The sequence below is a fragment of the Crocodylus porosus genome, unplaced genomic scaffold (assembly GCF_001723895.1).
Source record: "Crocodylus porosus isolate Cpor-Errol unplaced genomic scaffold, CroPor_comp1, whole genome shotgun sequence".
Classification (NCBI taxonomy): domain Eukaryota; kingdom Metazoa; phylum Chordata; order Crocodylia; family Crocodylidae; genus Crocodylus; species Crocodylus porosus.
Window position 1 is genome coordinate 33,410,461 of NW_017728918.1, and position 14,852 is coordinate 33,425,312.

At 42.3% G+C, this 14,852-nt stretch overlaps 1 protein-coding gene across 1 annotated transcript in view; it reads right to left on the reverse strand.

Annotated features, from left to right (window-relative positions):
• Positions 1 to 14,852, reverse strand: part of TPO (thyroid peroxidase) — a gene marked incomplete at its 5' end in the record, with an annotated part of 109,645 nt that overhangs the window by 49,773 nt on the left and 45,020 nt on the right. The window contains one exon of the mRNA XM_019538148.1: positions 10,747 to 11,262. Within this exon, the coding sequence (XP_019393693.1) occupies positions 10,747 to 11,262 (516 nt within the window). The remainder of the gene's footprint in view (positions 1 to 10,746; positions 11,263 to 14,852) is intronic.

Here is a 14,852-nt window from a genome sequence, read left to right on the forward strand (position 1 = left end):
AAGTCACTGATGAAGATGTTGAACAGTGCAGGCCCGAGGACTGAGCCCTGCAGAACCCCACTGCCCACATCCTTCCAGGTTGAGAAGGACCCATCCACTACCACCCTCTGGGTGCAGCCCTCCAGCCAGTTGGCGACCCATTTGACTGTGATGTCTATACCTTTGAAAGAATGAGCAAAGTTTATTATTTTCTGGCTAGATGAGGAAGTGGTGCTGCTTACTTTTTTTTTTTAATAATAGGCCAATCGCTAAAGCACATCAGCAAGCAGTGGCAGGCTGGGTTCAAAATCTTCCTCAATCCAAGGGGAGACAGATAACTCCCACCTTCCCAGAAACTGTTTTAACCACCAAGGCCATTTGTACACACGATGGGTATTTAGTCTTCTAAATTGAAATGGTGGGTTTTTAATTGTGATGACTAAAACCCCACCATTTCAATTTAGGGGCTTCCATCATCCTTATGGTGAGGGGAGGAATCCTTTTCTTTTCCCCCTGCAGAGCCTGCCCATGTCTCCCATGGTGGGTGGGGGGCGGTGAGCTGCCAGCAGGCCGAGTGGCCCTTGAGCTGCAGAGAGGTCTAGATCTTCCCTCCATGCCAGCAGCAGCCCCTGGGGCCACCTAGGTGGGCCACTAGTGGGTGGGTGCTGCCTGGGGAGCAGCACCACTGTGGAGGGAAGGCCTGGGGCCCCCACAGCTCAGCAGCTTGCCCCCTGGCCACAGGAGAGGTAGGCAGGCTCTGTGAGAAAAAAAAAGATCAGTGTACAAGCACCCCAATTGCCTAGCATATCAACTAAACCAAAGTTTGACTAGGAGAGGTTACCTGTCCTTTTTAAAATAGCTGCCTGTTTACAAGAGTTGATGTGAACCTTAGAAATTATATTGCTACCATATCAAGTACTGGGTACTTAAAAAGTGGTGATAACAACATAAACTATTATAAAAACCTACATAAATTCCCTTTGTTATCATCAGATTCTAAGTCACCTGTTTGTGACACAAATCTTGTTTCCTGTAAGTTAAAAATGACCAGGTTTTAAAATATTCATTCCCAATATTCTTTGGTAGATATTTTATGCTAAGCTGCAGCCAATTTATAAACTCCTAAAAATCAGAATTTAAAATAGGAATTCTGATAAACATTTCCTATCAAAGTCTTTTTATAATGTAATAGAATTACCGAAGCATATAAGTAATACTGAAGCATATAAGTAAAACTGACCAAAAATGAGGAAATTATATAATTCCCAGAATAAAATGAAATTGTATTATAGATTAAAGATTACATTGAATTTAATAAAGCATAATGGGATGACTATGAAGTATAGTGAACTCATTAAATATATCATAGGTTCAGTAGAATATGAAATAAACCGAAAGGACAAATACACTATAAGCTTGATGCAGTGAATATTGAAAATCTAGTTTGTATTAAAAAACTTCATCAGATAATATATTTCATTATCTTAGGTATGACACCCAGAAAAGCAGGCTCCCATAAAATCTACGAGCTATGACTTGTACACCTGTAACAATCACTGTACCTAGAACTGGACGGGTAGTTGTGGCTCCTTGTCAGCTTGAAGTTTTGTACTTTTTAAATTAAAAATGTTCATGTAGCAAAGGAACTACTTTAAACATTATACATGAGGACTTTGGATGGTTTCTTGATTAGATTCTTCCTTACATGTTACTTGTCAAATAATTAGATTTTTTTTATTTGCTGGAAATAGTGTGGTTGCCATTAGTTATAATTTTCCAACATTTTCTAAATGTTATGATCAAGGTTTTCATGATAGTTCTTTTCAACTGTTACATGGTTAGAATTAGCTTTGTATCCTACCAGTAGCATCTCATAGAATCAGACAAAGGTGAGGAACTAATTTTCCCAGCCTCACAGGGTAGTAAGAGTGGAAAATATTGAGACAGCAATATTCAAATATTTAAGAAGAGAAGGAAGTGGAATAAAGGGAAATGGTACTTTGTTCTGCAGACATAACAACCCAAACTGTCCACCTTAGTTCAGAACAGCACTAACTGGGACAAAACCAGCTCTAGGTACAATTCTTATTGTGTGCCTTCCAACTTAATACAACAGTTCGAGGCATGCCTTTGCTTTTCTATTGGAAATGGATTTCAAATGTCCATTTTGGTTGTACAACTGAAAGAAGGGGTCAACTCAATTTCAGGTTCTCTATTTATTCTGGGACTAAATTTTTTTATCAGGACTGAAGACAGAAGAGTTTTGCTTATGTCTTATGCTAAAAGGTGCAAGTATTTGAGAGTGAGACAAAAACTCATACATCCATTGGATGATGGGTGTGATGTCAGACAGAAGTACCCTTTAGGAAAGTAAAGCAGAAACTGAGTAGCATACTGAAGAAAGATGTGGAACCTGCCAGAGAACCATAGGAACAGTATATCAGAACATATAATGCCAAGGATTTGGAGCTACCCTATACATAAATTTATTTAGTTTCATTTGGCAATGAAATGTCACAATTTATATCCTGCAGAAGTTTAAAAAATAAGCCTACATGTAAACAGCTAATGAAATGGGTATGACCAAGATTTTTTCCACTGTTCCTCTCTCCCTTGCAGCCTACTGCATTTAAGGTCTAGGGAGTTGTTTCAGAGGCTGTAGCCCTAACCCCCATGTTTAATAGCCTCTTTCCTCCCAGAATTAGTCCAATCCCTGTTTTGAATTTGGCTAAACTGCTAGCTTCCACATCCGCTAGCAATGAGTTCTACACTTTAATTATAAACTATGAAAAGCAATGTCTTTTTGTTAGTTTTAATAATTGGAGGCTGCTTGGAGATGTTAAAAAAAAAAATGCTTTACTTTAAACTCTGTGTACTCCTGTGCCAAGACCACTGCATACCCAGAAGAGACAATGCATTATTTGGCATGAGCTAACCCGATGTCTATATAGTTCAGGTGCATTAGTGGGGCTTTTCTGGCACTTTTATCCATGGGTGACTGGTCCCTCCCAAGTCTGGAGGTGGACACCAGATCACTGATGGGTGGAGTCCCCAGCAGCTGCTTGCCAATGGGGGTGGAGGGGTGCATCCATAAATGCTTCTCAAGCAAATCCTGGGACATCATTCTCCCCTTGTACTCAGCCTTGGTGAGGCCACAGCTGGAGTATTGCATCCAATTTTGGGCTCCACAATTCAAAAAGGATGTGGAGAAGCTTGAGAGAGTCCAGAGAAGAGCCACGTGCATGATGAGAGGACAGGAAAACAGACCTTACGATAACATGCTGAGAGCCATAGGGGCTCTTTAGCCTGGAAAAGCGCAGGCTCAGGGGTGATCTGATGCCCACCTATAAGTTTATCAGAGGTGACCACCAATATCTGGGGGAATGTTTGTTCACCAGAGCGCCTCAAGGGATGACGAGGTTGAATGGTTATAAACTACTGCAAGACTTTTCAGGCTGGACATAAGGAAGAATTTCTTTACTGTCTGAGCCCCCAAGGTCTGGAACAGTCTGCCAGAGGAGGTAGTTCAAGCACCTACATTGAACACCTTCAAGAGTAAATTGGATGCTTATCTTGCTGGGATCCTATGACCCCAGCTGACTTCCTGCCCTTTGGGCAGGGGGCTGGACTCGATGATCTCCCGAGGTCCCTTCCAGCCCTGAGGTCTATGAAATCTATGAAACTCCTACTCCAGCCCAGGGATGGGGCTTTTCTTTTTAGACAGATAGGGTCTTTTTAGACAGATAGGAGTACAGGGAAGCCTAGGGCCTCCAATGGCAGACTCATTTGCCTGTACACAAGTGCCAGGAGCCTGGGGAACAAACAGAAGGAACTGACCCTTCTGTTAAAGAGAAATGACTATGATCTCATAGGGATAACGGAGACCTGGTGGGACTCCACCTATGATTAGATCACAGGTATAGATGGCTATATCTTGTACAGGAAAGATTGTGTTGAAAGAAAGGGCAGGGGGGTAGCTGTCTATGTGAAGGAGCAGTGCACTTCTCTACAAGCAGAGATTGGCACCCAAGGATGGTGACTTGAGATCCTCTGAGTTAGAATATGAGGGGAATGTGGTGAAGGGGATATAATGATAGGAGTCTACTACAGATCTCCAAATTAGGAGCAAGAGCTTGACCACAAATTCTCTAGGGAAATGGCTGAGGCTGCATGCTCTCAGTGGTTGGTTGTCATGGGAGACTTCAACTACCCTGACATCTCATGGGAAGAGCACTCAGCCAAATCTGATCAGTCACAAACCTTGACATGAATGGATGAGCTCTACCTGTCTCAAGAAGTTTACAGGTCCACAAGAGGTAAGGTACTGCTGGACCTGGTACTGGCCAAAGGGAATGATCTGGTCAGCAACCTAAAAATTGAAGGGAAGCTGGAAGATAATGACCATGAATTGATTTCTTCCACTAGCCATTGCAAAACTTGCAAGTCAGTCAGCAATGCAGAAATCCTCAACTTCAGGAAAGACAACTTTCATAAGCTCAGGAGGCTAGCTGTTGAGGCCCTGAGAGGCCATGATCTGACAGGGAGGGGAGTCTATGATGAGTCATTTTTCCTTAAGGAAGCAATCCTTGAAGCACAAGGGAAGTCCATTCCATCCCATAGGAAAGGTAGTAAAAGGGCTCGGCAACCCCTTTGGCTCAATAGGGAACTCATAGACTTCCTGTGTCTAAAAAGAGAAGTTTATAAAGGGTGGAAGACAGGAAACACTACTAAGGAGGAGTATTCAACACTGGTCCGCACCTGTAAGGAGTGAACTAGGAAAGCTAAGGCTGTAACCAACTGGGTACATGAATCAAGGACAATAAAAAGTCTTTCTTCAGATATATGGGAAGTCAAAAAAACCCAAGGGCTATATTGGACCCCTGCTAAACCAAGTGGGGCAGCTCATAACTGACATCCAGGAAAAAGCAAATCTCCTTAATTCTTACTTTGCATCGGTTTTTCACCAGCCCAAAGGAACTTTCCTGCCTGATAAGATGCAGGATCACCAGGGTAAGGGTGAACACATGCCTATCATTAGCATAGATGCTGTGAGGCAACACCTTGAGAGGCTGGACATCCACAAATCAGCTGGCCCGGACAGATTGCACCCAAGTGTACTTAAGGAATTGACTGACATTATAGCACAACTACTAGCAGGGTTAGTTGAGAATTCATGGTGCTCAGGTGAGGTACCTGAAGATTGGAAGAGGGGCAATGTGGTGCCTATCTTCAAGAAAGGGAGGAAGGAAGATCCAGCAAACTACAGGCCAACTGGTTTGACCTCAATCCCTGGAAAGATCTTAGAAAAAATCATCAAAGAAACCATTAATGGCAGGCTAATGGAAGGCAACAGTCTGAGACATAGCCAACATGGCTTTGCTGCAGGTAGGTCTTGCCTGATCAATCTCATTTCCTTCTATGACCAGGTGACATATCACCTGGACAAAGGAGAAGAGGTTGATATCATGTATTTGGACTTCAAAAACACCTTTGACCAGGTGTCCCATGATGTCCTCATGGAAAAATTGGGGAACTGTGGCCTCAACAACCTTATGGTCCAATGGGTGGGGAACTGGTTCTGAGGTTGGACCCAGAGAATGGTAGTTGATGGAATGGAATCAACATGGCCCATAGTGAGCAGTGGTGTCTCCCAGGGCTCTGTTTTCAGACCTGTACTATTTAATATATTTATAAATGATCCAGACTCTGGTGTTCACTGAGAACACCAAACTATGGGGAAGTGTGCTCACAATTGAGGATAGGCTTGTGATCCAGGCTGATCTTGACAGGTTCACAAGGTGGGTGGATAAAAACCTGATAGCATTCAACATGGAGAAATGCAAGGTGCTCTACCTCGGGAGAAAAAAAGCCAAGCCACCAGTGTGATATCGCAGCTGGCAAAGCAAACAAAACTCTAGCTTGCATCTATTGATGCATCTTCAAGCAAGACCCAGGAAGTCATCCTTCCACTGTACTTGGCCAGTTGGCCTCAGCTACAAAAATTGGCCAACTGTGGCCTCGGCTACACCACAGTCCAATGGCTGGGGAATTGGCTCCAAAGTCAGACCCAGAGAATAGCGGTTGATGGCAGCGAGTCATTATGACACTCTGTAACCAGTGGCATCCCCAAAGGCTCTGTCCTTGGACTGGTTCTCTTCAACAACTTTATCAACGATGTGGACTTTGGTGTCAGAAGCACACTGCTTAAGTTTGCTGATGACGCTAAACTTTGGGGCATAGCATCCACACCTGAGGACAGGCTAGTGATCCAGGTTGACTTTAATAAGCTTAGTAAGTAGACGGACATAAACCTGATGAACAAAACCCTGACGAACAAAACCTTGGCTTGGATCCATAGATGCTTCTCAAGTAAATCTCAAGATTTCATCCTCCCACTGTACTTGGCCTTGGTGAGGCCCCAGCTAGAGTACTGCATCCAATTCTGGACTTCACAGTTCAAGAAGGATGTCAAGAAGCTTGAGAGAGTCCAGAGAAGAGCCACACGCATAATCAGAGGGCAAGAGAACAGGCCTTATGAAGAGAGGCTGAAATCCATGAGGCTCTTCAGTCTGGAATAGTGCAGGCTCAGAGCGGGGATGGGACCTGGTGGCTGCCTATAAGTACACAAGAGGTGTTCATCAAGAACTGGGAGAACTTCTGTTCACCAGGGCACTCCAAGGGAAGATGAGGTCCAATGGTCACAAACTCCTGCAAGACTGTTTTAGGCTGGACATAAGGAAAAACTTCTTTAATGTCCAAGTCCCTAAGGCAGGGAATAGACTCCCCCCAGAGGTGATGCAAGCACCTACTATGGACACTTCAAGAAACATTTGGATGCCTATCTTGCTAGGATCATTTGACCCTAGCTGACTTCTTGCCCCTTGGGCAGGGGGCTGGATCCGATGAGCTTGTGAGGTCCCTTCCAGCCCTAATGTCTATGAAATCTATGGAATCAATGACATAACTATCCAGCCCACATTTATTCAGATTGCTTATGAAAATGTCATGTGGGACTGCATCAGAAACCTCATTAAAGCTTAAGTATATTATACTGTATTTCTTTAATCTGCCAGACTCTTATCCTGTCCAAAGAAAGATATTAAGTTGGCTTGTCACAGTTCATTCTTAACAAATCCATGTTGACTGCTAGTGATCACCTCTTCCTCTTTACGATCGTTTTATAATTTACTCCAGTTACTTCCCAGGTAGTGAAGGCAGGCTGACTGATCTATAATGGCTTGGTGTGTGCCATAGTGTCTTTTCTGCCTCATTTCTGGTATTAATGATGGGCATGGGAGTGAGTAGGAAGTGTTAATTGCCCCAGTGGTGAGATTGAGCTGTTTGTTGCCACAGTGTACACATGCCACATGAGTTATATCAATAGCAAATACCTTCCAGTATTAGCTTGTTATGAAAAATGTTTTAAAAACAATATTGCAAAAAAAAAAAAAAAAAAACAGCCCCCAAAACAAAAACTATTCTAATGAGAAAAGTATATTTTTCAGTCTTGTTATTGGAATTTTTTTTTAAAACCTGGTGAACCTTTCCATAAAATGTATCCCCTCAGGCAAAGAGGGCGTCTGTATAGATTTAACTTAAAGGGTGAAAATTTTAGAAATATATAGCAACTGGAAACAGAATCCAACTTCAACTTTAGCTGTCACTAGTGCTCTAATAGAGATAGTGCAATTACATACACTGAATGAAAGTGCCTGAGCCAGTTACTAATATGCCACAGGCAGATGTCATTAGTCTATAATACTGCTAGAGATAATGAGTAGCTCAGAGTCATGTAGTATAATGCCTTAATGCCTCATGCAAACTATTTTCTTTAAGAGCATGATGTTTCTGATTTCTGCTTATTAACATCTGAGTGCACAGAAGCAGAGCTTTTGGTTTTTGACTTATCCCTTTCTGCTAACTAGACTCAACCACCATTCTGAACCTGTCAATACAATTCTTTTTAAACAAACAGCATTTTACCCCTGCAAAACTACTCAAGAAAAAAATTACTTTCATGACCTAAATACAATTTTAATATTCAAATGCACATCATAGTGTGAATTGGTTATGCAATGGGTTTCTACTTGACATATATATTTGAATGAAGTATTTTTTCTATCCCTTTCAAAATTAGCCCACACACTTTAGTCTGAAAACCAATTTCCAAATAATCCTGAATTGGTTGAGAGAGGGAAGTAAAGGATCTGTGAAACTAAAGCATGTAAATAGAGTAGAACATTATAGTTCCTGGAAAAGAAACCCTATTTAATAACGAAGGGAACAATTTGTGTCCCACTGAGGTTGTGGTAGCAAAAATTGTCTCAATGGAATATATGTAATGAACAAGAAAAAAGGGAAAAGTGAAGCAAAGCAAAGGCTGAATGTGGAATCCTCATAATGGTTAATGAAAAAACAAAATAGGTGAATAGCCAATGGAAATACAATTTCCTACTCAGTAGCAGCATCTACACAAGATACTGACTGCACAGTAGCTTGTTACTACTGTGCAGTAGCATCACATGGCACATAAATCCATTCAGCAGTATTATTGTGCAGTAGCTCTGGTTACTGTACAGTCATTTAGTACTTGTATGTGCAAATACTAAATGACTGTGTAGTAACAACTGCGCAGTCAGCATCTCATGTAGATGCGGCCACTGGGCATGTCTACACGAGATGATTAACCGTGCATTAGACTAGTCTAATGTCCAGTAAAGCATCAGCATCTACACATGTGTGGGACTTACTGCACTATAAGTATGCCTAATACAGCATTTGCTAGTGCAAACAAATACAGCTACTAATTTAACAGTGCATTAGCTACTGTGCAGTAGCACATGTGTAGATGGTGACTGGGAGAAATTTTCTCCCAGTCAGCCTCAGCAGCAGAGAGCCACAAGGGGTGGCAGGGTTGGGGGGAAGCTGTCCACGGCTCTGGTGCAGAACTCAGGATTGCAGCCTGGTTCTGTAGCACTGGGGTGGTGCCCCATGGCTGACTGGCAGCAGCACTCTGAGGTTTCCTCTCACTTTGCTTGTTGAGGGGAAGAAGAAGCTCTCTGTCCCTGGTCCTGGTGCTCCTCAGCTCCCTCCCAGCGGGGAGCTGAGCAGTGCTGAGATGTGAGAGCCCTCTGTTTCCCCATGATCAGTCTAGGAACTGAGATCTTCCCTGTCCATTCAGTCCTGCTGTTGCCCCAGCACATGCACCAGTCAGCTCTCACTCCCCCCACCCCTTGCTGGGAGGAACTGGGAGCTGAGTAGTGCCAGGGTTGGTGACAGAGGGCTCCTCCATCCCCTCAGCAACCAAAGTGAGGGGAGAAATCAGGGCACTGCTGCTGCTCACCCACAGGGAATCTACTGATACCAATGCCACCAAGCCAGGCTGCAGTCCTGAGCTCCATGAAGCTGGGAGCTGTTCCCACTCTGGGACATCTCCTTCCCACTCTCTGGAGCCCAGACCTGGCCCTGGTGCCCACTACCAGACCAGGGCTGGAACTGGGGGAACCTAGAGCTCCCTCTGGCTGCTCCAGGAGGCAGAGCAGGGCAGGGGGCAGAAGCAGCCCAGGACTCAACTGCTCTTATTAGGAGCAAATCTGATCCCAACACAGGTGCATGTGTAGCTGTGTTCCTAGGCACATTTCCTGTGCCTTATATTAATGTGCAGTAATCTTAAGGTGCATTACTTGCATGTGTAGATGCACCCACTGTTTCAAATGAAAATTTTTATTGAACTTCCTTTGTTTTTTTCAATACTGATTTCTCCTTCCTATGTTCTTGGGCCCAAAACCCAGTTTTTGGAGTTTATGCATTAAACTGTAAATGGATATGTCTACATGTCTAATAATGCAAAGAAATAAACTCAAAAGCAGTTTCAGCTGAAGTAAACTACTCCTGGGTGCAGCATCTACATGTGCTTCTGGGACAGCAGCAATTTGAGTCAGTGTGGAGCAGGCCCAGTCTGGCATGGGATATGGGAGGTCAGCCCTGGGCTCTAGGTGGTAGTGTTGGGTGACAAAGGGGCTAGTTGGGGCACAAGGGTGCTGAAAATGTGAATTTGTGTGGCTAAGCAGCAGGCAAGAGTCTGGTACTTAGCTGGCTGGGAGGACCAGGTACAATTTATGCCTACAGTTAGCATCTATACATGCATTTAATCACAATAAATTACTCTGGCATAAGGGAATACTGTCCCCAACAAAACTATCTTACTGAGGCATTAATTAGTTTATTGTGGCCTAATACCATTGCACATATAGATGGTGATGCTTTACTCTGCAGCTAATTAGTCCACTTTGCAGTTAAGCGCATGTGTCAATACAGCCAATGGGACTGTCAGTACAAGCTCCCAGGTATTTGTTTATTTTTTTCAGGAGAAAGAGAACTCTGTAAAAGTGGGGAAAATGCTTTTCTCCTTGCTGCTTTGCTTTTCCAAAACCACTATCATGAAGAGAGCCTGAAAAAGTAGAGTGACCTCAATAGAATAAACACCTATGAGGAAATTCTTACAAAAGAGGAAAAAGTTAGAAAGTGCATTAAAAATAAGAACAGAGAGACATGGATTCTGAACAAGATAAGGACAACAAACGTGAGTATCCAGGTTTTCAATAAAAGAGTAAATCTAACACAAAAGTCCTACAGACTAGAATAGGAAAGATGATCCCAATTTTTTTTTTGCTTGTGAAAACATATAGTAAGGTTTTTTTGCCTAGGTTAGTTACACTAGATCCATAGAAATAGCAATAGTAATTATTAACCAAGTAATAAGACAACCTGATGTAGAGCACCAACAATTTTTCGAGCTTCCTGGTAAACTGTTTCAGAGCTCCAGTGGTAATTTTGCCTCTTCAGTGCTTTAGCCAGCCGGTTATGTTCTCTCAGCCACAATGTGTGCATAGCTGCTAATGAGATTACTTCACTAGATCTGCTGTCCCCAGCCATAAAACATTCAATCCTTTCAGCTTCATTTGAACTTGGGTCTTGTGCACAGGGTGATGGGACCTGGTCTACAAAAGATAAATATTCCCGATCATTGTCGTAATATTGCACGTTTATTCTAAGGAGGCCTTCTTCACTTGTAAAATTCCTCAGCTTTTTTTCCATAGCAGGTGTGCTTCCATAAACAGTGGAGGCATCAAGAAAGGAGGTCAAGCCATTAATCTGTTCTCTTGGATTTAATGTTGATAGATTTCCAAAGAGAATGCCATGATCACCAGTGCCACATGCAGGAGAAGAACGGTAAAAGGGCAAGCAATCCATTCCAGTGGACAGTGTATCATTGGGAAATATCTGTGCAATAAAAATGAACATTCTTGTCAGTGAAAACAATATTGCTCGAATAGCAATACATGGAATATGCAGTCATTCTAAATTAGTAATTCATTCTAAATCCCAGTTTTCAATTGTTTGGCCCTTTTTTCCAACCTCCCACCTCCTGGATTGAAATTTTCCAGGCTAAGTCTTGGTTTGAAACTGAAAATGTTGGGTTTTCCTTAAGTTGTTAAAAAAAGTTCAGCTGTTTTAAGGAAAGGAAAATGAAACAGTATTTTTTTCTCATTATAAAAGCTATTTACTTCCATCCATTTTAAACAGCTCTACAAGTGAATTATTTTAGGGGGTTCAAAACTGAAACAGAAGTACAAGTGAGTCCTGGAAGCTGTTTTGGTGAGATTCATTTTGATATGATCAAACCAGGAGCCATCAGATATGATGTGCTAAACAGGTTTGTGAAAATATGTGAGGTCTGGAACAAGACTGAGAAAATATTTGCCTCAGTGCACAGAGCATATGGAGAGGCAGAGGAGACTGACCCAGTAAGAACCTGAGTCAAAGCTGATTGAAATCAATGTGAAGAAGCAGAGGTGTCAATATACATTTATTTCATTGAGCTTTTGGGTTACTAAAAATGCATATTAGTAAGTGCAATATGAACTGTGGGTGTTTCTCTACTTCCAACCTCCTAAGATGAATGCTGGAAACATTTATGTCCTATAGGCCTCTCTAAATCAGCAGGGAGGAAAACAGATGATATTTTTTATACTGTAGGTGGGCCAAGAGAGAAGCTTAGAGCCAACAATTCATTTTAAAGCGATAAAATTAATAACTAACTTGAAAAAAACAGGTTTTTATGTATATAACATATGTGCTTTGTTCAGTGCATGCTCTGTCACTAGTCCTGCAGTACATTTCTGTACTGCACTTTTCTGAAAACCCCATTATTTCCAAATTCTACCAATACATCATTACATATCAGTGTAATGAGCCATGTTGAGCCACAACAATGACTCAAGCCCAGGAGTTTCAAAAAAGGAATTTTCCAGTGAAAATTGCTGCTAACATTATAATTTGAGTACAAAGAAAATGCAAGTATAATCTTCGAGATTTCTTAACCATTGATCTTTCAAAAATTGTTAAATAGATATAAGTTCCCCATACTGGAGCTCCTGAAACATCCACTGAATCATAGAAACTTAGAGAAGTAGGACTGGAAGGGACTTCCAGAGATCATCTTGTCCAACCCCTTGCTTGAGGCAGGATCACCCCTATCCAAACCATCTATACAAAACATAATCTGAACTCTGTGTAAGACTACTTCACAACACAGGCTTAACACCCTAACCTGCCACAAGTAAAGCAGGGGAACCACAGAAGTCAATGTCTGGCAGACCTGTTGTGCCATTATACAGGACTGGCAGACCTGTATAATGAAGCTCTTTTCCTTTTCATGGGATAAGTAGTCTGCAGCCAGCAGCTGAATGTGCAAATGAGAGTTTCTGATGTTATTTTTCATGTGACATCAAACATGACCCAGGAAAAAATCCTGTTTGTTAAGATGAGTACACCATTGCATTTTTCCTAATGAAAAGTATTCATATAAATACATTCCTTGGTACAGCATAGTTCACGGGAAAAACCCCATGTTGTAGCTTTCCTGGTTTAGTTGTACACAGGCTTAAAATTATATTATAAATGGAAACGACTTACAGAGATATTCTTTTCAAAGGCAGCAGAATGAAAGACACTAGTTGCTTCCATGCATTGCAATATCTAAACTGCAATTTCTTTAGGGTATATACGTCCCTTTAGTGAAACTATTTTGGGAGAAATGATCACATATTAAGATTTTGTTGAAGATTTCTAAAATGAAGTAAGGGTTTGTGAAAACAAGGATAGCATACTGATAGCCATATTGATAGCAAGGAAATATTAAGTCCTACATTTTTGTAGAGGAAATTTTAGCAGCAACGAAGTCCAGGGTTCAGGAGACCTGAGTTGTATGTCAGCTTCAACATCTGCAATACTGGACGTCACGCCTATCTGTGCCTTCGTTTCCCCTTCCATCATTTTTATGTCTTATCTATTTAGATTTTAAACTTTTCTCTTGCTATATAACTGCACAGTGTATGATGTCAGCTGGGGTTTCTAAAAGCTGGTGACCTCATGCTAAGAGTTCACTTGATTTTAAATCAATTAAAAATAATTACTACAATTAATAATAAATAAGGACAGCAACAGTATGGCATAGAAGCTCTTTCAATCAGGTGTGGATCCTGAGGGTGGTGTGGTGAAACCTTCTTTCTGCAATGTAACTCACTAGCTCTATTTCCCCACAGTTTTGGTCCCCTGTGGAGTTGGGACTACTTTATAGGAGCAGAGGCTTTTTAAGCCCATGAAGCAGGTATGAATCACACTACTTGGCACCCTGTCTGTGCTTCCCTCCCATTCTCCTTCCCTCCTCTACTTATGCCTCCAGGTGTAGGAAGGGCAGACTTTCTCACTGCTGCTGCTGTCTCCAGCAGACCCATGGGTGAAGGGAAGCTCCAGAGCCACTCCAGCTGGGGCTGTGGGGAGTGGCTGTGCAGGGAGCACAGCTCAGCAGAGTATAGCAGCAGTGGCAGTGGCAGCATGGGTAACCCACAAACCCCACCCACCAAATCACTGTCCCTGTCCCTGTCCCTTTCTCTGTCCCTGTTCCTGGCCAAGCCCAGCACCCGGAGCAGCTGCTCTCCACAGCTTCCCTGGGTCAGGGCAGGAATGCATGGGGCAATGACGGTGGTGGGCAAGTCTCTCCTTCCTGCACTCAGAGACATAAGTAGAAGAGTTTGTGCTGGAGTTTATTGTGTCACATTAATTTCACATGTAGATGCACCCAGCGACATCTTCTTCCTAACCTTGTATAAGAAATATAATATTATTTCCACGGCACTCATCTTGATTACTTTAGATAACACACAGAACTCTGAATATGCTACCCAACTGTTCAGGAGAACATAAAAAATGAGAAACCATCTTCTTCACTTAACCTACTCCAAAAGAGACAAACTTAAATAGGGCATACTAGTTTATGCTACTAAACTTAATATTAACCTGGAAACATACTTGGGTAGCAGGCCCCCTCCCCCTCTCCTGATGATAGCCAACCGATAGATGAGGAAAAAGTGAAATGAGATATCTCAACAAGAGCCACTTCACAGGCAGCATATACTAGCAACTCAGGAGAGAATCCAAACAGCAGCACCCAGAATAACATCTTCAATGACATCACAACATTCCCTATTCAAAGGCCTAAACTTCTGCCCAGAGAAACAATCTAGCAAGATACTAATATGTGGAGAATTAGGAGAAATCCTCTGCAGGTTTGCCTGAAACAATACTTTCACAGTCAAGACACTATCCCTTCTGACAATCTTTCTTCCGCAACAGATAAAAAACAAACAAACAAACAAAAAACTCCCAACACCCCCCTATCCCCCCTCCCCCCAAAAAGGCTGGCTAGACATGTCCCAGTGGATGAAACAACATATTGGACTGCTACAATGACTGTTTCAGGAAGAAAGCTAAGAGTGAAATTCTCAACAAAAGCTAGGACCACCACAACC